The sequence below is a fragment of the Cygnus olor genome, chromosome 1, assembly GCF_009769625.2.
Source record: "Cygnus olor isolate bCygOlo1 chromosome 1, bCygOlo1.pri.v2, whole genome shotgun sequence".
NCBI classification, from domain to species: domain Eukaryota; kingdom Metazoa; phylum Chordata; class Aves; order Anseriformes; family Anatidae; genus Cygnus; species Cygnus olor.
This window is the reverse complement of record NC_049169.1, coordinates 24,124,417-24,147,217: the sequence shown is the minus strand read 5'-3', so window position 1 is coordinate 24,147,217 and position 22,801 is coordinate 24,124,417. Positions and strand designations below refer to the sequence as shown.

General features: G+C 38.7%; 1 protein-coding gene across 1 annotated transcript in view; it reads right to left on the bottom strand.

Annotated features, from left to right (window-relative positions):
• The window catches only part of CADPS2 (calcium dependent secretion activator 2), a 313,185-nt gene that overhangs the window by 233,210 nt on the left and 57,174 nt on the right, over window positions 1-22,801 (bottom strand). Inside the window, 1 exon segment of the mRNA XM_040549796.1 lies at window positions 15,635-15,748. Coding sequence (XP_040405730.1) covers window positions 15,635-15,748 — 114 coding nt within the window.

Below are 22,801 nucleotides of genomic sequence, written 5' to 3'. Positions count from 1 at the left end.
TTCTACATGAGTGCATTTTATTTCACTACTGGGCTGTGCTGAGGACATCTACCTGACCCTGGTCCAGCAGGCAGGTTACAGCTGCATCACTGCTACGTGTGAATTGTCACACTGCTACGTGTGAATTGCCTCAAGTGCTCCACAAATGTTTCATCAAAGTTATCTTCAAAAGTGTCACTGTAGCTTTTTCAGACATCTATTTTAAAGTTTCTATATATTCAGGATCCACTTAACCTTGTTTCACAATAATGCTTAGTTACTGTAATAATAAAGTAAGGAAAACAACAAACAGTAGTTTAGGTATGCTTTACACTTATTCAAAATCTCTGAAATGTAGTAGGCTTCTCTCTCCAACTCTATTCAACCAGAATTACACCTGTTGCAAGAACACTGATTTGTGTTTTTAAAATCATGTTTTAAAGGTGAATATATAAATACATTTTAAAGAAAAAACAAAGACTGAGCTAAAAAAGTCCATTAGTTCAAAATTATATTAATATTATCCTATTGATCCTATGATTCTATTGATATATTGGTATCTAAACAAAAGAATGCTATACAATGAAGTCTTGAGCATTTCCTCAAGGCAATGGCATTTGAACACATGGCTGGTAGACAAGAACTCTGGTATCTGCTCTATGCAGAGAATAAGATGACTGAAAAACAAAAAAAAGAAAAAGCTTTTTTACTAAAAGTATCGAGAGTCATGCTTTTGGTATTGAAGATAAATTAAATTCCATCTCAGAGGCTGTCAGCACGCTGGCTATAACATTATTTTGACAGGAAAAGTAGACTTTTTTTTAAATCATCAACTCCTTTGTCATAGCCTGTTGTGTGGAAAGGTGAAGTTGTCTTTATTGAAAGCTGTTAACTTGCCCACATTGCAGTTTATCCATAACCTTTTCTGACAGTTTAACTGCATCATCTTAACATTAACATCTATGCTAATTTAGGCTAGTAGGCAAATTAAGACAATCTCCAAAAATTAAATATGCAGATTGCTTTATAAGTAATATTTTCTTTATTGTTAACTTCAGTACATTTTCAGAAATTTAATTTAAAATGTTTTTTTCCCTCTAAACTAACAGTAATAAGAAATTTTTTTTATTAGTGCTTACACTGAACACAACTTTCAGCCTATGAAAGCTCCTGCTTCCAGACTCCCCTGGCACTGTTAATTACTTTTATTACTTTTATCATTATTACTTTTTAAAAGGATCAGGTCTGGGCTCCTAAACTCAGAACACAAAGACAGGGCTTATGTACTTTTTATAAAAGAAGTGTCTCACTCCTTGACACCTGAAATTACTCTAGTCCCTCTAGCACGTTAATTAATTAATTTTTCAGATCTTCAGGACCATTTATTCAACTCTGTAACTGTTGGATATGAACTTGTTTTGGAAACAGCCCTTTGCAACCGTCTTCGGTTGCGGACAGACAGACATACCTTCCCTTCCAATATGGGGGATCAGGTTTAAAGAGAGAATTATTGTGAAGCCTACAGCTCACATAAGTCCTCATATTTTAGAAGTCAGGAGAAAGGACTGAATGAAGCGATGTATCTTCAGATCAAGAGCCATAAAACAATTCTGAGCTTGAAGACACCGACAGTGATCAATCTGATTCTGAGTGATTCACATAATTTGTATTTCTCAAAGTTAATAGCAGAACCAAAAGTAGCTGCATTTCACCATGAGAAAGAGTTAAAATATCTTCACCTATGCTTGGAAATTTCTCTGACTCCTATTCAACAAGGTCTTATCTTTTTTCAACAGGCTGCCTTAAAACAGTTATGACAACTCTTACACAAGTTTTTCATCTCTTGCTGCCATTTCTTGAGTACAGAAGTCTGACCCAGGCACCATCAGTCTGTCTGGTAATGCTGACAGACAATTCAGCTGCTTCTTCCCAGACTCACAGAAGGCAGTCAGATGTAAGCTGCACACTTGTTGGGTCATGATTATCAGGCTGGCATGTCAGAAGGATAGCAGCCTGCCTGCAGCTCTCAGCCCCCTTTCACTGTAATATTATCGAGGAAAAAAAAGCCACGTGGTTGTTCTGGATTCATCCTCAAAATATAAGAGCTATCCTTGCATAATGCCAGAAACAAAGCATCCTTCCAGAAGACAGCAGGACTTGTCAAGCAGACCATAGGGTAACCTCAGCTCTCGTTTCAGAGGTATCCTGTGCCTCTCCTCTAACAGTGATACATGCTCTACACAGGTAATGATGATGACCCATCTTCTGAATTAATATGGACCTCCTATTCATCTTCTCTTTCGGGTCTTCGCTTGGTGTGGTCTTGGCTCTCTTTCCTTTCAATCTTAGCTTTGAAATTCAGCACTAGGGTCAGCAGATCAGTATGATGGTAGTGTCAGGAGCTCTTCTGGAGCTGGAAGAGTCTTTTAGATTCAGGTAAGAAGTGGTTCCCAACAGTGGTACTGCACCAAGGAGATGGCTGAGGGAAAAGGGAAGGGATCTGCAGCTGCAGTGCAGATTTTGGTATTTGCTCAGATGGCATAGGCAAACAATGAGCTTTCTTGTACCTCATCTGAGGTGTCATATACCAACAGAACGTGGTGTTAGCAAATGAAAAAGGTGTAGTTTTAGCCATTAAGCCCTGCATTTGAAAATCCTTCAGACAAAGATTTAATAGTGTAGCCCTCTCATGTTTAAAAAAAAAAAAAAGGACCACAGTTTCAGCTGAGTTACAGCGTAAGTTCAACAATATGAAGAAGGTGTAGAGCTGCTGGTGTAGTTAATGCTTCATGTTACACCCAGAGTGACAAAGGAGTATAATATTTCTGATTAGGTACGGATACTTATCTGAAGTTAATCTTTCATTTCAGTTTTATGTTCATGGAAATGTAGAAAAAAAACAGGCAAGCAGGGATCCAGTCTACTCTGTTTGACCTTTCTCTGGAGTGAAGGAAAAATTCAATTAAAAAGTGACTCACACATGCTCAAAGAAGAGCCCAAGTAGGGGGGAAAGTCATGCTTTACCTCTTCCTCCTTCATCAGTTGATCGGCAACAGAGATTGACTCTGAAGCAGTACTATTTGGACAGAAAAATGATAAATCTCTTTCATGCTGCAAGATGAAAGCTTTAGGTTACTTCCCAGTAAGCCTTTATGGATGGGCTCAGTAGTCCAAGAAGAAAACAGAGCTAAAAGCACCACGGCAAGCTGCACTGCTGTGGTGGAGCTATGAGTTCCCAGCACACTTCAAGACACACGCTCACTCTTATTCCTGTCTGAGTCCCCTGCCAGGACCAAGGCACAGAAGACCCATCAAATCCAAGCATGCAGAGAAACAGAGGGAGCTAAATGGAAAGCATCATTTCTTCCTTTTGTTCCTTTGCTTTATTTTCTCTGTTGTACTTGTTGCATGTCTGAAGCATGGTCAGAAGGCTGAGAGTTGGAATAAGGCAACAGGGTTCAATCACCAATTACTACTGCAAGCCTCAGATCAGAACCTGTAATTCAAAAGAATTTTTTTTCCAGCTACACAGATTATGTCAGTTATTGGGTCCCAAGGACCACTCTACTTGGTTTTTACACAGTTAAATATTTATATAGTTGTTAGGACAGGATGCCACCATCCAGAAGAAAAAATAGTTTGTATTCTAAGATCACTTCTGTAGGTCCATCGTTCCCTCCCAACATAAGCACAGAAGGAATGGATGGATTCCAACTAAGAACAGCTCCACTACAGTAAGTACAAAGAAATTAATTTACTCTGGAGCTTAGATTATGGGGCTTCGCTTAGATTATGGGGCTTCTAAAACTTCACCCGTATCCTTCCTTCCTAGTCCCAAAAACAAACTTCGAAGAAACTGAAGAACCGAGACAGGCAAACATTTTAGCAATAGATGCAAGTCTTATTTTCAAGCTGCAGAAGACTGCCTGCACAGGATATGAACACAGCTGAGGGCACACACAGAGCAGCTGAGGGCACTGGGCCTGTTCAGCCTGGAGAAGAGGAGGCTGAGGGGGGACCTCATCATGGTCTACAACTTCCTCGTGAAGGCGACCTATTCACTGTAAACACCAGTAAACACTGCAAACACCAGTGACAGGACCCGTGGGAATGGTGTTAAGCTGAGGCGGGGGAAGTTTAGGCTGGACATCAGGAAGAGGTTCTTCACCGAGAGGGTGGTCGCACACTGGAACAGGCTCCCCAGGGACGTAGCCACTGCACCAAGCCCGTCTGAATTTAAGAAGCGATTGGACTGTGCACTTAGTCACATGGTCTAAACTTTGGGCAGACCTGTGCGGTGCCAAGAGTTGGACTAGATGATCCTTATGGGCCCCTTCCAACTTGGGATATTCTATGATTCACAGTAATAACAAGCTCTTCCCCTTGCTGAAAGATAAAATTGAAAAACTGTTCAATCACCTTACACTGTTACCAGTGATAGAAAGAAGGGAAATTATCACATGGGCCTCCCTTGTTTAGGGATTTTTCAACAGACACCCCCTTTTATTTGATAATATCTGAAAATGGATACTGAATTCCTTGGACCTTGGTCTGATGCAATATTGCTGCCTGAATGTTATTAAGTTTGGCAAATCTGCAATTTTTCATTGCCTTTTTTTTTTTTTTTTAATAGTTTTGCAGAAGACCTGGCTGTTTGACTTGTTCAGTTTTCTGCTGTTTTTTGCTGAGCTACCCAAAGTTCAAAAGCCAAGTAAAAAGGTAACTTGCTTTCCTTTAGGAAAAGGTTAGATTTTAAAGTTACAAAATTGCTTCTTAATCAATGGTAAGAAAATACAGGATATTTTCTAATTTGCATGTATACCTTAAATAAGAAACTGCTGAAGTACAGCTTTGGAAGGAGGTGAGGAGAGGTCGTATGACAGAGTAAGGCCAAAAGGGTTCAATGCAGACATTTCAATACCGCTCGCACTGCACGTGTCACTGCTGATTACGGCAGTGCAAGAACAAACAGTACAGAGCTAGACAATTAACTTTGCTTTGTTACATTCTGCTTGCATTTAATTTAGCTACTTATAGAGGAAATAATTCTGAAAGCAATAAAAACTGAATTGCATTCAGGGACAACCAACAAAACGGAGAGGTCAGTATTAGGACAGACTCCTGCAATTTGTCCACATATTTCTGTCACAGCATTCAGGACTGCCTGGACATAAACCAAGGAAAGGAACTGCTAAAAGACCAAATAAGCAAAATGTAATTACGTATATAAACTGACAAAAAAAAGTGTGCTCCTTCTAATGCTTATATTCAAAGAAAGATTATAGAAGACTTACAAGTGAATGGATTCAAAACAGGGAGACAAGCATGTATTTCTGGTTAATTTTAAGTGTGTCAGGAAGAAAGGTCTGAGAAAATGTACCATTTTATTGAAAATAAAATCTGATCTCCAATTAAAGTACTTATTCTTAGACTTGGAAGGATCTGCTACATTAATATCTGTATACAGTGAGCAGAATAATACATTATTCGCTGTGTGTGTTTATCACAGTGAAACTGGAGAGATAACACATACAAATAAAGGATACTTGCTGCTCTTACAGGAGAGCCTTTCCTAATTTTCGGAAAAGTACAACAAGAACAGAAAACTGAAATGTAACAAAAACATCATAGTTTCATCCCACAGAGATTATTTATTTTCCTGTGCCTGGGCTGTGAGAACCAGCACATTCCAAACTGAGGGAAATCACTGAAATTTTCGTAACGCTCACAAGTCCCAAGTACCCAGCTGCAACTTTCTAGCTGGGGAATGCTGGCCTATTTGCATGCCACAGGTCAGCATCTGAACATTTATTTTGCCATCATTGCTGAAAAGATGATGGAACAGAAAGGGGACATGGAGAGATCATACGTATGCCTAAGACCATATGAATCCATAAATATAGATGCAGAAGTGTGCAATCCATCTTTTCACTTTATTTCATTTCAGAGAGGAAAAAAAGAAGGCAGCAGCACTGCCTTTATTATCTCACCACATGCTTCCAGCCAGCCACTGGCACTGCGCGAGCTGTGCAGGACTTGGCTCTGAAGGCTAGAGCACACCTCCATGACAACGTGCTGGCAAGCAGGCAGACACGAGCATGCTCTGCAGAAGCTAAGTGAGGTGTTAAAACACGGTAGCTCTGCGTAGAGCTGCCCTAAGACACCTGCACCAAACGCCTTGCAGATGTGGTTCCGTGGCCCATCGTATTTTCTGTCCTGGCACAGTCACTTGTGAATCCTCGTTTCTTTACATCAGCCTTAATATGTTCCTGTCAATCACTAGCATCAGTAAGGACCATCCCCTCCCTGGGTGTGAGAAATTAAACATATTAAACAAGTAAACAAAGTGGTACCAAGTATCATGAACCCACCAGGATTTGGGGCCATGTGTGGAAGCCTCATTTGGAAACAGGAAAAGTGAAAGGTCCAAAGAGGGACCATAATAAAGGGTCAATATCAATTATTTACTACAGATTAAGAATATGTAATTTGGTCTGCATTCTTATTTTGCTAAGTAGGCACAAGATAGATTCACTTAAGACAAAGGAAAAACAGCAAGCAAAGCAATGAGCTCAGGTTAATAAGAAAAACTAAACTAGTAAACCAGGGGAAATGGTTTGATGGCAGGGCCAAGTGGAAAAAAGATGAGTTTCCTTAATGAGGTAGCTGCAGTTCACTAGCAGTACCCTACACAGGTATTTACTAACTGGAACAGACTGGGTAATCTATTTCTCCTCATGTGCTCCATTTAAGATAATGTTGTTTCTTGGTAAGTGAGTATCTTAGGTGGATAACAACATTATGCCTGGATTGAGCTTTGCAGAGACCTCCTTGCTCTCTGAGGAGTAAAATCTCTTTGAGGCAACATAAAATAGAAAAAGCCACCTCTATGGCACTACAAAGCTTACTTCACTAAATCAAAAGCTTGACAAGAATCTCTAAATTTTCTAATTTGGCTTTTCAGCAATATCCTAGAGTGGAAAATGTAGATGAATCAAAGCCTGAAAATAATCACTAAGAAAATATTTACATCATCATCTGCATCCTGCTTTCACAATTCTTGGGATGGAAGCATTTGCTGTCTTCCTTTGTAATTAGTAATAGAACAGAAACGAAATGCACTTGAGAGAGATCAGTGCGAATTTAAAACCTCACGTCTCATTTACCGACTTGTAGATTTCAGCCATGCATTCACTGACCTTTTTTATCCCTTTTTGCCACGTTCCCTCTAGATTGGCTTACTCAGAGATTATCAATTCGGTATTAAGAACAAAATGCCACTTTTCCAAGACATTACTTCAAAGTTTAAGAGATTTTGACAAGTCACACATCTCTAAGGGTTTGACAGGTAAAGCTTTCTATCACACAGTGAAATGGTAACAGATAAGCTCAATCAAAATATGCAAATGCCAGTTATTTTCCCCCATCATCTAGAAATCTAGGAATAAATGAAATAATACGCCAAGTAAATATGAGTCCTAAAAATTCAATATGATGATACAGGAAAACAGGAGGTTTTCTCCTTTATTATTTGTTTACTCATGGGTAGCTTGTTTATTTATTTATTTTTTTAAGGTGAATTAATACTTTAGCTATTAGCTGCTTGTTATTCAGTGGAATGGATATTTAGAAAAATATGGCAACTTTCTACAGTAGATCTCTCATAGAAGCTTGAAACCTGCCGAAACGATGCAAGAAAATTCCAGTACCTACTTAGTGGAGAGAGACAGACACTGGTTGGAATCACTTTGGCTGAAACAGAATCTGTAGGTATCTTGTGGAAATTTTCACTCATCTTGTTTTCAGACACTTTGAACAGATGCTACTGACATTAACCTACATGCTTCCCTCTGGTCATGGAGAAAGGAAGCAAGTCAGAGATGAGCTGAACACTTGTTTGACTGCTGAAAAGAGAAAAAAAAAGTGTCCGATTGCTCTCCATTATTTTGGAGAGCCCCTGAGATACTGCTGACTGGAGCATGCAACAGACATAACAATTATGAAGGCAAAAGAAAGTTCATTGGCATTAGTGTAATCTCTTATTGAAATATTTTGCAGTAGTCTTTCCCCTTCCAAAGGGCCTTAAGGTCAGCACTGTGCTGAGACCTGGTTTAATTTTTAAATATCACTGAAAAGACGGAGGGAGGGTTAAGTTAAAAAGATCAGGAGTTGTCATTGTTTGATCATCTAGTGAAAGAAATAAAAATCCGTCCAAATAATGATTTACAAATTAAAAAAGAGAATAATATTTGAGCATCTCCTTCAAGATTTCTGCAGTGCTGATGTTATATTGTCACCTGTCTTATTAGGTATCAGACTAGCTGAAAAAACTTTTGTTTTCAGTTCAGAAAACAGCATCGACAAAAGTGTGTATAGTCCAAGTAATGTCCTGTTAATTCTGAAAAAATTAAGTCCAGACAAGTTTTGTTTTTGTTTGAGACACAGCAAAACAACCCTGGGATTTGGAGAAAAATAATTAAGCAGTGGAGACCAAATTTACTGTTGCATAACGGTTTGAGCCATTCTTGGTTTTCTAATTGGTTTGTTTAGATTATTAGGCAAATTCTGTATACCTGTTAAACAAGTAAATAAATAATGTCACAAGCTGCTCACTACAGTAGAGACATACCTCACCACCTAACACTAATTACTTCTGCAGCACAGTGTCGGGTCTACAAGGTATTCCTTATTTGCCTGGAACAACAGTGGTCAAAAATAAACAATAAGGATGCCATTACTGTAATTTTTTTTCATTTAAATTCAATGAGCCATTTCTTGCTCTCCTCCTATCCGCACAACCCACTTGCAAAGCTGAGATAGGCACAATTAATGCACTGAACTCCCTCCCTCAACTACCTCATTTAGAAGTTTGAAATACAGATCTGCTTTAATTACATTTGTAATGCTAATATGAAAACTGTACAACATCCTCAGTCAAATTACCGATGATCATCCACCAGTATCAGTGTCCAAAGAGACTGAACAGACACTGCTTCAACAGCCAGCAACTGCACTCTGCGCAGGTGCATCCTTTGCTCCTCTGACGCCATGCAAGCAGAAATGAAAATGGGACACTCAGCCCTTGAAAAGACAGAATATAGTTAGGGGTAGCTGTTCATGAAGCCAGGGTTTCATCACTGACACTTTCCACACATGAGCAACACAACAGCAGCCTCTAAAGTGAAGGCAGTGCACCACAGAGCCTGCAATCTGACTAACTCTCCTGAGCACAGAAACGGTCTAGATCATGTAAATAAAGCATGTTTTAATTTGTTCTGTCTTCTCTCCCCTTAACTCTCTAAGGAACATAATTAGACTGCTAACACTGAAGCCATCTCCATTACACACCCAGTTGTGGCTGCTGATCCAAAACACCGAAGGCACTGGAGCTTCTTCAACGGAACAGACAACCTACATAAACCTTCTTCGTGCCTCCTTCTTGGAGGTGGCCTAAAAAGCTTTTCAGAGAACTGCCCTATAACAGCCCCTCTGAAATAACTGCCCTCACGCCAAGGTTACTCTGAGCTGAAGTTTGTCAAAGTTTTAAAACAACTGGAAAGAAACCGTGCGAGTGCTGATAACTGTATTTGTTGTTGAAAGGCTCCCTCACAAGGCAAAACACCAGATCATGCTGAAGTTAACATCAGAAGAGATACTGTGGAAACTGCTTCCTGCAAATGAGGCAGTACCAATAGCTCCCACATTGCTCTAATATTCAGGTTTTGAAGAGGATCTAAAGAAAGCAAAAAGCCCATGCCTTTCAATATATCTAAATATACATGCTAATTATGGCTTTCAAGAAAAACAAATGAAAGCAGAAATCAGTGAATTTATGCCATGAAAAATCGCGTTCGCTTCTACAATTTTCATCCTAACGTATTTAAATAAATGTTTAATCTCCTGATTCCATTATTTTGCCTTGCTAGCATCAAAACAGAACGTTCTAACATTTAATTGCTATATATTTTGTGTGTGCTGTGTTTTGATTCTAATGACTGCTTTTTAGTTCCTTTAGGGTCATCATCATCCCTGAAATATTCATCAGGACCAACTATGCCATTTGTTGCCTGGAATGAAAACTATGTACCTAAAATAGCTGATATTAAGCCATAAAAGCAGCCAAAACACTACTTAGTTCAGGAAGCTACTTCGTTTCTGCAGTTTCATCGCTGAAATACTTTTGCCCCTCACTTCTTTGACATACATACAAGAACATTCAGAACATTTTTTTCCATAATTATAGGCAGAAATGGCATCACTGCTTCACTCCTGCCTTTACAAAAATCCTCATTTTTTTCCAATCTCAACACCTGAATGCCTTCGTAACAAATACAAACAAACAAAAAAGCTCTAACAAACACGATTCATCCTTTTCTACGGATAAATGCAAAGAATATTCAATGTTTTTGTCACATTACCACAGGCTTCCATTATGGGCCAAACGACCACTCTTGTGTTAAAGGAAGAAAAGCATTTTCATGATTCCTCTAAGCGTCCACATAGTTTCGTCAAAATAAAGAGGTAGTGATGTTATCACAGGTATATCTACACTGGTAGATGCAGATGGGATTATTTATATATAATTTTCTTTCATTCTCTTTCTCTGCAGATCTTAAAAACTCAAAGGGAAGGGAAGGGACCTCCCTTCTCTTATCACTTAGAAAGCTCTAGACCTGGGACCTCTGCTCTTTCTTGGTGATTTTGGTAGTTTTCTACTTTCAGACCACCTTTTTTTTTTTTTTCTTTAATCCTCCCAAGCTTCCTGCAGGGATTACAGACCCCTAGCTAGGTTTGCACACCCATCTCGTGATTCATCGATCTCCAGCTAATGGCCACACCTCAGTTCTTTCCTACTGCCTGACTGCAGCAGACAACGATTTAATTTGCCAAGGACTATAACATCTGAGTTTAAAAAGAAATTAAGTTAAATATCATCACAGGCCAATACGTACAGTCAAACTAGGTCTGATTTTAAATTCTGAAAAACCCTCAGTGCTAACTGCTACAGAACCTGCATTTAGCATTCAGATTTAACCAGCATGCAGTAATTATGGCTTGGAACCACATACTTAAAATGAAGAAGCAAGAAAACAGGAAAAACATCAGTGCATACAATTTCATGCAGCTGCATAACGCTTTAAGCAGAGAGTTGATAACCTAAGGGCATGCAATCATATAATATTGAATAAGTATTTACGCTATTTCAAATATTCATTAGAACATTACTCACACCTAAGACTACATACCTTCAAGACTGAAGAATCAATACTGTAAGAGTTTGACAGGTATGTATATAACTTATTTTTTTAACTTATTATTTTACAACCTTTATGAAAGAACATGCAAGAATATGAAAGTATATCTACTACTTTATATCTTTAAAAAAATAGATCAAAATATGCAAAGAAATACTTCATTTCATAAATTCCTCTGTCACTTAATTTTACACTTAGCAGTGTGTCCAATATAATTGCTCATAATAAAGTGCCATATGATTGAATTTCTCTCTTTATCCGAAAAGCATCACCAACAACTGATTTTCTGCTGATTAGAATCTGGCTCGATGTCTGTAATGGAATTTTCCACACACACACACACAAAAAGAAAATGAAAAAAAAGACAACGATGCTAATTCTGAATGATTACAGAAACAATTTTAAACATTTCTTTACCTTCTCTAAAAAAAAAAAAAAAGGAAGAGGGAAGAGAAAATATCTTAATTACACACACACATATGGAAAGCAATCATGCTAAATTTCAGAGAAACAAGAAAAGATGGCATGGGGCTGGGGGAAGGGGTGAGAGAATTACACAGAACAGGAAAATAACCACTTATGGAGGATTAAAGAAAAGCTGATGCAACTTCTCCTATGAATCGTTTTCTTATTTGAATTTCACAATAAATGGAAAACAATGCCAGAATATTAATAGAAAGTCTTAAAAGCCACAACTACATTAGAAAAAACAACGTTGGAGGATAAAGCAAAACTAGCCAGAGTTTACCTTCCCAAGTATTCCTGAGCATGATTTCAACACAGTCTTGACTCTTATAACACAGAGAAGTTGATACTGAAATTGATATTTATTTATTTATTTAATAAATTACTCTTTCAGCAAATACTTCTGGAAAATAAATCAAAGACTGAGCTACAATAAGTTCCTAACTCCTAGGGACTTATTCCTATATTCTGAAAGAGGAAAAAATCCTGAGCATCAGTAATTATAAACAGTTTCAATGACTTGAATCAGCCGGAACTAGTGATACAGGATTTATGTCATATACCCAAATCAAACCTTCTCCTTCACATTCAAAGTTAAAGAATTGGGTGCAGAAAACCACCTACAGTAATGAGACTAGCCTGGCTTTGCAAGCAATATAGTAATAAGTCTCAAACCATGACTACTGCATAAGATTAAAGGGAAATTAATCATTTTCAGAGTAAAATAATTACTGTGCAGACCACGTATTTGTTTCCTTCCATGTCAGATAAAATTGAACTGTAGCTCAGCAACTAAAGTATAAGGAAATTAATACTGAAGCTGATGAGATGCTGCATGGCAGAAACAAGCAAGATGTCCATAATTCAAGCTACTAACAAACGTCACGAGACAGGAGATGTGCTGGATCACATGTGGAAGACATACAGATGAGGAAGCATCAGAGTACAGCATTAGCTGAACACACAGAGTGGTAGAGCTTAATATTTTCAACAAATGGAAAACAAAGCAAATGAAAAGAGTACAAGAGACAAACAAGTGATAATAAGAAAAATATGTGGTTAGATGTACAGAAGCTGATTAAAGCACACTGAGAAAGAAGAGCACTAGCTTGAATCAAGCCTCCTGGCCAGCTGGATTCCACTGTTGCGATGTTCATTAAATCTAACATTGCATACTGGTGACTATCTACCACAAACCTGATAAGGAATTAAAAATGACTTGGAAACGCCAGCTCAATCTGCACAACTGGAAATTGGAATTGCTGAGAAAGTCTAGAAGCAAATGTCTGGGAAAAAATAGAATTTGTGGAATTAAAAAAGAGACTAGAGTGCATCTACTTATGGCTGGCAGATGGCTCACTGTGTATTAATACTGGTTCAAGATCCCACCAGTGTAGGGGTCGTAGCAGTTTTGATAATAATACCAAGATCATTGGAAGCCTTTGTTTAAAACAGGTTATCTAGAACATTTGTGTGGAGAATGAAAAGTGGTGTGAATGTTTGAAAACAGCTGAAGAATTTGGCTGTTCCATTTTACTAGGATTTTTTTTTTTTTTATAGGACTATCTTAGATTATGAGGCCAGTCACTTCTGGTATCCCGCAGGGCTCAATATTAGAGCCAGTTCTCTTCAATATCTTTATTAATGATCTGGACAAGGGAATTGAGTGCACCCTCATTAAGTTTGCAAGTGACACCAAGGTAGGTGCATGTGTTGATCTGCTCGAGGGTAGGAAGGCTCTGCAGAAGGATCTGGATAGGCTGAACCAATGAACCTAGGCCAACTGTATGAAGTCCAACAAGGCCAAGTGCCGGGTCCTGCACCTGGGGCACAACAACCCCAACCAGTGCTACAGCCTGGGAGATGAGTGGCTGGAAAGCTGCCTCGCAGAAAGGGACCTGAATATGAGCCAGCAGTGTGCTCAGCTGGCCAAGAAGGCCAACAGCATCCTGGCTTGTATCAGAAACAGGGTGGCCAGCAGGACTAGGGAAGTGATTGTCCTTCTGTACTCAGCTCTGGTGAGGACGCACCTCAAGTCCTGTGTTCAGTTTTGGGCCCCTCACTACAGGAAGGACATCGAGGTGCTGGAACACATCCAGAGAAGGGCAACGATGCTCATGAAGGGTCTGGAGAACAAGTCCTGTGAAGAGTGGCTGAGGGAGCTGGGGTTGTTTAGTCTGGAGAAGATGAGGCTCACGTGAGACCTTATTGTACTTTACAATTATCTTAAAGGAGGTTGTAGCAAGGTGGGGATAGGGCTCTTTTCCCAAGCACCAAGTGATAAGACGAAGGGAAATGGCCTCAAGTTATGCCAGGGAAGGTTTAGATTACATATCTGAAGAAGTTTCTTTACTGAAAGGGTTGTGTGGCATTGGAATAGGCTGCCCAGGGAAGTGGTTGAGTCACCATCCCCGGAGGTCTTTAAAAGATGTTTAGATGTAGCGCTTAGTAGCATGGCTTAGTGGTGGACTTGGCAGTACTAAGTTAAAGGTTGGACTAGATGATCTTAGAAGTCTTTTCCAAACTGAATGATTATATGATTCTATGATTATTAAGTACAACTTTTAACTAAAACGTTGGTTCCTCATGAGTCCAAATAAGATTTACTTTTAGCCTCTTGTTAATGAGAATATCTGGACAGTTACTGTTTAAGCATTTATTTTAAAATCATTTTTATTCACTAACACGCCCTTTCCAAAAAACAGGTTACTTCCTCCAACACATCGAGCTTCTTACACAGCTTCTTTAAAGAAAGAAAATTATTATTTCAATTCTCCTACATGTTTAGCATCTTGAAACATGCCACTCCTCCAAAACCTACTGCTGGGCAGCTAACTAGCTAAACCTTATAATGCACAATCTTCCAAACTGTCCTCCTTCCCAACCTTGGCTTCTGCATCAGTTATATAGAAAAAAAGGATTGCTTTCTAAGAACTCCGATACCATTCTTGCACCCCTACACAGAACCTCACAAACATTTATATTCTCATGTTTCACCCATAGACTTGTAACTCCATCAGACCCATTCCGATCTTTTCCACGAGTTCTTTTACAAGATTTTCTTCATTGCAATTACCACTGATCAGACCATGACCTGGAGAAAGCCATGCTGATTTTTCATATTTCTGTATGACAGAGAGCCCATTTGTCCATTCCTAAAGATGTGGTAGAGTGAAATATACTGGAATGCCCTTCAAAATAAAGACAGGTTTAATACACAGTCCTTGTGATTCATTGAGCAAGTCTGAGTTGCATTAGACAAATGAATTTACAGTACCTTTTGCTAACAGCAAGAAATAAATTCTCCAGCTGTATGCTCTTGATGTAACAAAGAGGACAGCGAACTGTCCTCTTAGTCTGGAACAGCACCTATGCCTTAGGCAATTAAAAACACATCTAAAGATCTGCACTGGTGGAGGTAGTCACAGAACATCCCTGGGAAGCCACAACAGAAGGTGAGAATTGGCCCAACCGTGCTGAAAGCTTTGCTGCTTTGGGAAGGGAACAGGCAGCTCCTCTCCAAGAATTCTGCACAGTAACTAGAAATCAGAAGATGCATTTCTCAAGATGGTAACTTACAACTGAAGCGCTGATTAAAAGAGGTAACTTAGACATATGGAGATAAAGATAGCAGTGCCTGGTTGTATCAAACACTGCCAGAAAGATTTTTAGCACCAGGGGTTTTTCATTTTGTCTTTTTTTTTTTTTCCTCCTTCTTCAAACTGAGTGGATATTTTCCAGTTTAGTTTATCTCTTGTGCCCAGACGGTGGATTTCAACTTCTAAAGCAGCAAAGCTGGAGTAGGAAGAAAATGTTTCTAGAAGGTGTGTAAGTTCACAGCTTTTGAAACTTAAAATTCCTTTTCTTATATATGCACTAAAAGAGATCCTATGAACTTTTTTTAAACAATACAGAAAACAAAGCATACAACTTACCTCATAGTAACTTCGCACAGCATTGCAGAATGCTTCATCTGCTACAATTTGCGTCTCTCCATTCAAAAAGGCCTGGAAACGTTCCTTTAGAGTCTGTAGCTGTTGTTTATTGAGCTATGTAAGACAAAGAAGGGAAGGAAAACAGTTATAAATGGAGTCAGCCTCAAAATAAAAATATGCAGTGTTATACTCTCTTGGAAGCTGTGGACAGTGGAAAAAAGTCAGGGGCTCGACAGCCAGCCAGCTCCAACTGAAAAACAATGGAGGTGCTTCCATGTTTTGAAGTGATCCAAGTACTACCATCAGTATGTCTAACAAGTATGCTCCCTGTGAAGAAAATGGACTAACCACGCTCATTATGAAATACATGCACTTTTGGGCACTGATGTTACACCACCACGAACCAGGTCAAATAAATAATCTGGGGGAACAGCAGCCACGAGTCTCCAAAACAGATACCAAGTTTCATTTGGTGGATTTCATATCCCAGCTGAGTGCATTTGAAAACAGACCCTTAACAGAGAATATTACGTGACTAAACATTGCAGTCAAGACATTTTATTAGAGTTTAATGTTTTGGGAAAAAGCAAAATCTGAAAGCTCTCTAGGGATCCTGACAGAGGCCTTCTACCAAGTTTCAAAATAACTCTTGAAGTATTCTGTAAGATATTTCTCCTCATCAAATCCATGAGAAGTTAGAATGTCACACCAAATTGGACTGCCACTAATAATATAACCAAGCAACAATTAAAAAGTTGTTTTGCTTTCCCAGAATTTAAAAATTAATATAAAGCCTTTGTTTCAGTATTTCTGAACTTTAAATTTCACATTATAAAAATTCAATCACAACTCGCTGAAAACCTTATTCATCTTTCCCATATTTTGCTTAGTCAAAATAAATAAATGTATAGCCAGAAGTTGAAAATATTTTTTCCAGAGGGCAAAATGTTCGATTGTATTGGCTAACCTGCAATAAATAGCATTACCTCCACAGTGTCATTGTTTCTTACAGAACTTTTCAACACCTGCAGGAAGTTTGGGAACTTTAGGCCTCCAGGTCTCTAGTATCAATGCTTTGAAGCCATTTAAACTACAACACTGTTAAAGGATTAACAAAATTACTGCTATCCTCATGATGTGCCTATCTTGGACAACCTTCATATCAAAGGAGATCCTTCATATCAAAGGAGAACTTTCGTCATGCATAAAGTTTTCCAATTTATGGGTTTCTACGAAACATAGCAATTTACTGGAGAATTGTGTCTAAATTAAATGCAAAACCAAAAGCTGTTCTACTTTCACAGAAAACAATAGTACAGATATCATCTAAACAATATGAGAAATCCTCTGAAAAAAAAATGGTGAAATGCAGTGAGTAGCAATGCAAGGACAAAAACCATGCCTTTGGAAAAAAAAATTAACTAGTTGAAAATAGATGATAGTTCTGTTCGTCATCTTAACTAAACAACTAGCAGTGCAGAACAAGCCCCAGGAAACCCCTAAGCAAGAAAAGGCCTCCCCCTGAGGTAAGCAAACTTCAGCAGAGGTTGCTGTGACCTGGAGAAGTTTCTCTTGAGAACAGCACACCAGCACTGACGGCTTGCCAGTGTGCACCACTGCTAGCTAAAAATCAATGTGAGGAGTACTGGTATTATGTCTCACATACACAAAAAAGGCATCTATCCACCCACCCGACATATCCATTCCTTGTGCACAATCTGCACTGCAAAGGTTAACTGCTTTAATGGCAACCAAACTTTATTCCCAGATATGCAGGACAGGTCTTTCCTTTCATTCAACTCCCCTTATTCTTCTCCCATCTTCTGAAGATACTAGACAAGCTGAGACGTCAGCAAACGTAAATCATTAAAGACGTTTCGAGCTTTTCGTTCAAAGGTAAACACACATTTGTTCTCGTAGGGGACTCGACACAGAACCGACCCTTCCCACAGCCGGTGCACCCCTGCTAGGCTCCCAGCTCCTTCTTCCTATGGAATATTCACAGCTCTGCCGCTCAAACACGCGGGCTTCCTGCCAAAGCAATTATGGAAATGTGTTTTCATGCTTGCAGACTTCATTCTTTAGGTGATTTGCTTGTCTATTACCCACAAATCAAACAAAAACATTATGAATAAGGCAATGAAATATAAATTTAATTCTGACTTTTTCATTTCTAACCATCATAGTTCAGCAAACTGAAATGCCTTTAAAATATTTATATATGGTTTTCATATTCATTATTTCAGGTAGTAAGTAATTCTAGGGATTGAATGGCATTTGAGGACTATTGTACATTTCTTAAATTACTGATGTTCTAGTATGAAATCTGAATGTGTAGGGAATAAAGTTCTTCTGCAAAGCTAAAAAAATATTAATTCCAGTGGAAAAATATGAAGAGCTACACTTTGCACTAAGAACAATCTGAAGTGTATTTTACAGGTCCCATATACTGTCATATGTAAAGACACACTTGTGCTAACTGCGAAGACACAGAATAATTTATTGTAGCCCACTGTAGCATACAGGTCCTCTGTTTTTTCATTTGACAGAATATTGACTCCACAGTGAATTCTCACTTTTTTGTTGTTGGTGGTCATTTTTAATGCATTTATTAACACAATTCAATTTGCAGCCAAATGTGTCTACAAAACATAAGCTTAGAGTAGAAGTAGCTTGTGTTAGAATCATAATAGCAACAAAGAGAAAAAAGTGTCTGTGGAAGATGTTAGATTAGATATTCAGAAGAAATTCTTTACTGTGATGGTGGTGAGGTGCTGGAACAGGTTGCCCAGAGAAGCTGCGGATGCCCCATCCCTGGAGGTGTTCAAGACTTTAAATACTTTGTTGGATGTGGCTCTGGGCAACCTGGTCTAGGGGGAGGTGTCCCTGCCTATGGCAGAGGGATTGGAACTAGATGGTCTTTAAGGTCTCTTCCAACCTAAACCATTCTGTGATTCTGTGACATCCCAACTCCTGGACACAGGCTAAGAGCTCAACTACTCCACAGCTGAGTTACTTTGAAGTTGTCCATCTTGGTCAACAACTGAAGAGAGATGAGGACACCAAGGATATCTGCACAAGTCCACGCATGACAGACCTTTGCATTCTGTCCCTCATAAGTAGTTCTTTATATCTTTACTGTCAATGTCTCTACGCCCACATTTTAATACTAACACAAAGAGTCATGAACAGCAAAAATAATTAAAAAAGCACAAGAAAACAAGAAAGTATTTTAACATTACTACATGTCCCCCCAAACACAAAACTGAACCCAGACCACCACCTGAAGCATGCAGTAAAGCCTCACTGATTCTGTCACATCCCATCAACCTGCTTCAGTTTTGTATGCTTTATTTGGATTTTGCATTCTCAGTGGTATGAAATCTGTTGTCATAACTCTGCATGATACTTCTTAAATAACTACTGCTGCTTCACGGGAGAACGTATAACTAAATTCCAGTGACTCAGAATACCAGGTTTGATTGCATTCTGCAGGATGAGTTGAAGATAAGCAAAGTCAGCTTTATGGGAAAAAAAAAATTAACCACCATAAAACTTTTTTCTTTATTGCAACCATGCAACAGAAAAGTTTCTCTTCCCTTCCATACAATGTGCCTTTTGCAAAAGTTTAATTTTTTTTTCTGTTCATATCTGCTAACTGCAAGAGACTATCAAAGAATTAAAATGTATATTTAAGATAGAACAAACTTCTTAGAGCTATTTAGAGTATTTTTTTCAAGTTGCAGTAACAATTTCACTTTTCATAATGCACAGAGTAATATAAAGGTATCAAAACAGTCTCATGCAATTACTTATTAAAAAATTCTTACCTTGCATTCAGCAACTCAAAGACACATTATATATCCCCATATATTCCTCTTACAGAATTAAAGATTTATTTTAGATGCTTTATTCCTTCTAAAGCGAAACTTGAGTATGAAAACCTAGAGGCATTCCTGTTTTATCTGCACCCGTAACTTTAACAAATTCAATAAATGGATCTTACAAATGGAGGCTTTAATGTTATTTTTATCAGAACCTGTATTTCAAACAGATCTAGCAGTTTAGGGAGTTGTTCCAATGTTACACCTTTTACTTCATTAACCAATAAACAACAACATTTTAAAGGAAAACTCAAGCATATATAGATTTGTAAGAGTAACATTTTACCTCTGTTTGAAAGAAAAAAGGAAAGAAAAAAGAAAATCCTAGCTTCACAGGATTTGATGCTAAATTTAGGGCATTTTTATCTGCTTCCCACCAGCGAAGTGCACACAGATCAACTCAGTACTGCCCTAAATGTATGTGGCCAACAGCAGCTGGCAAAGACCTAAGTCACACGGCAGCCACCCCCCACAAAACTTTATCCTCCAGACTTAAAAAGCAAGAGAACTGCCTTGTGTCAGCCACCTGCAGCCTCCTGCCATGCGCCAGGCCACAGCCTGCAGCTGACCCTGTTCTCTAAAAAATACAGAAAACCAAAGAGCTGGCACAGGAGAAATAACACTCTGAACCATTGCCACCTTGTGGCAGTTTTAGAAATATAGCAAGGAAATAACCACATATTAAAGGTCTTCACACCCAGAACTTCCAATTGCCTGAGGATCAGTAAGCCCCTGACCTTAACGCAAGCTACAGTATTTCTGCTTCTCCACTCCCAAGCTACAACGTAAATTACCCTTTCTCAGACCATATTGGTATTTTAGGAAAACAGCAGAAGGTGATGACTGCAATTATAAACAGAGCTAGATAAGAAATTTCTTACACAGACTACAAAAAACAAGGGATAGGGAGGAGCCAACCGAAGAACCACTCCGTAAATTATCAGTTGCAACATGTAGGAACTATAGAAATAAAGATTACATATGCCCCTCCTGAAAAATAATAATAATAATAATAATTATTGGACAAATTTAGCTAAAAGTATACATTTTGAGACCAGAGAAGAGTGGTAAATAAATAACCTGATGATCCTTTACTCAAAAAGCTGTTTCCCCCCTTTATTTCAGTCAAGTGAAAAATATACATATATTTCCTGAAAGAACAGAAGTTAATGAAGAATAAGGTCCTTTTTCACCCAACTTCTCACTTTTTCAAATATAACTTTGCTTCTTGTCCTGCCAGACTTGTGGAAATCATGCCAAGGACTAACTTTTTGATTCCATTAACTGAGCTTTGCTGAAGAATAATTTGCCCCATTGCCCATACCTTCAACCAAAACCAAGAAGATGAGAAGATAACAGCCAAATCCTCTTACAGTGACCCTTCACGAACAACTCTAGGATGATAAATAAAATCTATTACAAATGATTTAATAGCAATTCAAAGAGATCACATGTTCAAGGCCCCACACATTTAAGAAATCCACTCACACATCAAAGCAAGTTTACAACCTGAGCTCCACACACACCAATAAAATAAGAATGCATGTGTTTTGCATGGACTATTTTTATTGGTTTTATTTTAAGATTTTGTTTCACATGTTTTCACTCTGCGATGAGAGGTAGCTGGTTAAGTGATCTCACCACCAGTCCCCTAGTCCCCACCCGCCTTCCCAAATCCTCCGACCACAGCAGGATCTCAAACTCAGGGACCCCGTTCCAGGGCCTCCGCTGCAGGGTCTCTCAGCTCAGCTTTGTGGGGTACTGGTCAACCTACCACAGCGACTGCTTTCCAAAGGAGCCTCAGACATGTAAACAAAGCTTCTAACACGACTCGAACTACTCTCACTACCAAGCTCTTGAGCCACCCCAGCCTTCATCCCAGCTTCTCACCACAACTCACGTTGGTGGTGGGGAGGGTTTTACCCACAGGGTTGGTCTCTGGAAAGACACACACACGCTTCCTACGTGAGAGTCACGGGCCTGGCCCACAGCCTGAGGCCAGGCCTATCATTACCCTCTCCTTCTAAAACAACAAACGTCTGTGCCACATCATCGGCTGCTGAAGAACTTAATCTTACCTCCATGACGAAAGTAACCCCACAAGGCAAATAGCCAGTTACAAACAGTGATCCTCACCCCCATTTCCCCTCCTTCTCCTCCATCCTGCTTCCCCTTCCAGTAGCTGTCTTCACAAACAAGAACATCACCTGTGGTTTAGAGCAGAGACAGAGAGTGATTATTTTTAGTGAATTACTCAGGAGATGGTCTTCTGAGGAGTAAGACCAAGTAAACAGTATTAGAGACTCTCAGAACTAAAACAGGGATGATAGCTGTGGTTACCCAGCTGAATTATGTGGGTCTCCACAGCATACAGCAACGGCCCTACACAGTACGTGGGTGGCACACAATATATGCTCTCCTTTACTATTCATTGCTTCAACTGCTTTCATTTTCTAAATAATGGATAAATATTTTGCTGTCACTTAGCAACCTTAGCAGTTTTTTGTTGTTGTTGTGTTTTTTTATTTTCTTAAAGCTGAATTTATTCCAAGTAAAACAGTGTCTTTAAGGAGTCTGCTTGCTATCACTCAAATCAGACTACTGTGTGTACATACCCATTGTGCAACAACTGAACACCTCAGAATCAAATATTAGATTTACAAAACCAGATACATTTACCATACAAGTTTCCCATTCTTTATAATCAAGCAAGCGCAACATGGCATTTATCTCATTAGCCTGCCACTTATTTAAAAACCAGAAACACTACCAATAATGTAATGGTCATTCAATTCCACTTTTCCTTCCAGATAAGAAATAGTTTCTGCATCATTAAGTCAGAAACTTAAAATATTTTCATCATCCAGGGAGAAACATTCAAGATTCTTAGACAGGACTGTAAAATGTTTCATTAGAAACAGAGAGCTTAAGCATTGGTTTTCTTCAGGGAGTAGAGGGTTGGGAACAAAAGGCACAGGTAGCAAAGACAAGTCTAATTTTTGTGAAAAATTTAAGCACATCGCGCTGACCACCAAGATACAGAAATGAGGTCAGCTTCCAAAAAGTCCACATTGGCCACATGAGAGGGAAAGAAAAACAAGTATTTCGATAGTGACGGGGATCAAATATTTCATAAGAAAAAAAATAAAACCTTCCTAGTTTGTTGGACATAAGAATCAAAAGACAAAGAAACAGAAAAAAAAAGTTAACTATTTAGAAATTTCTCATAGCAACTACTGAAATTTTTCTTTGTTGTAATAATACATTCTTAACCTTACACAGA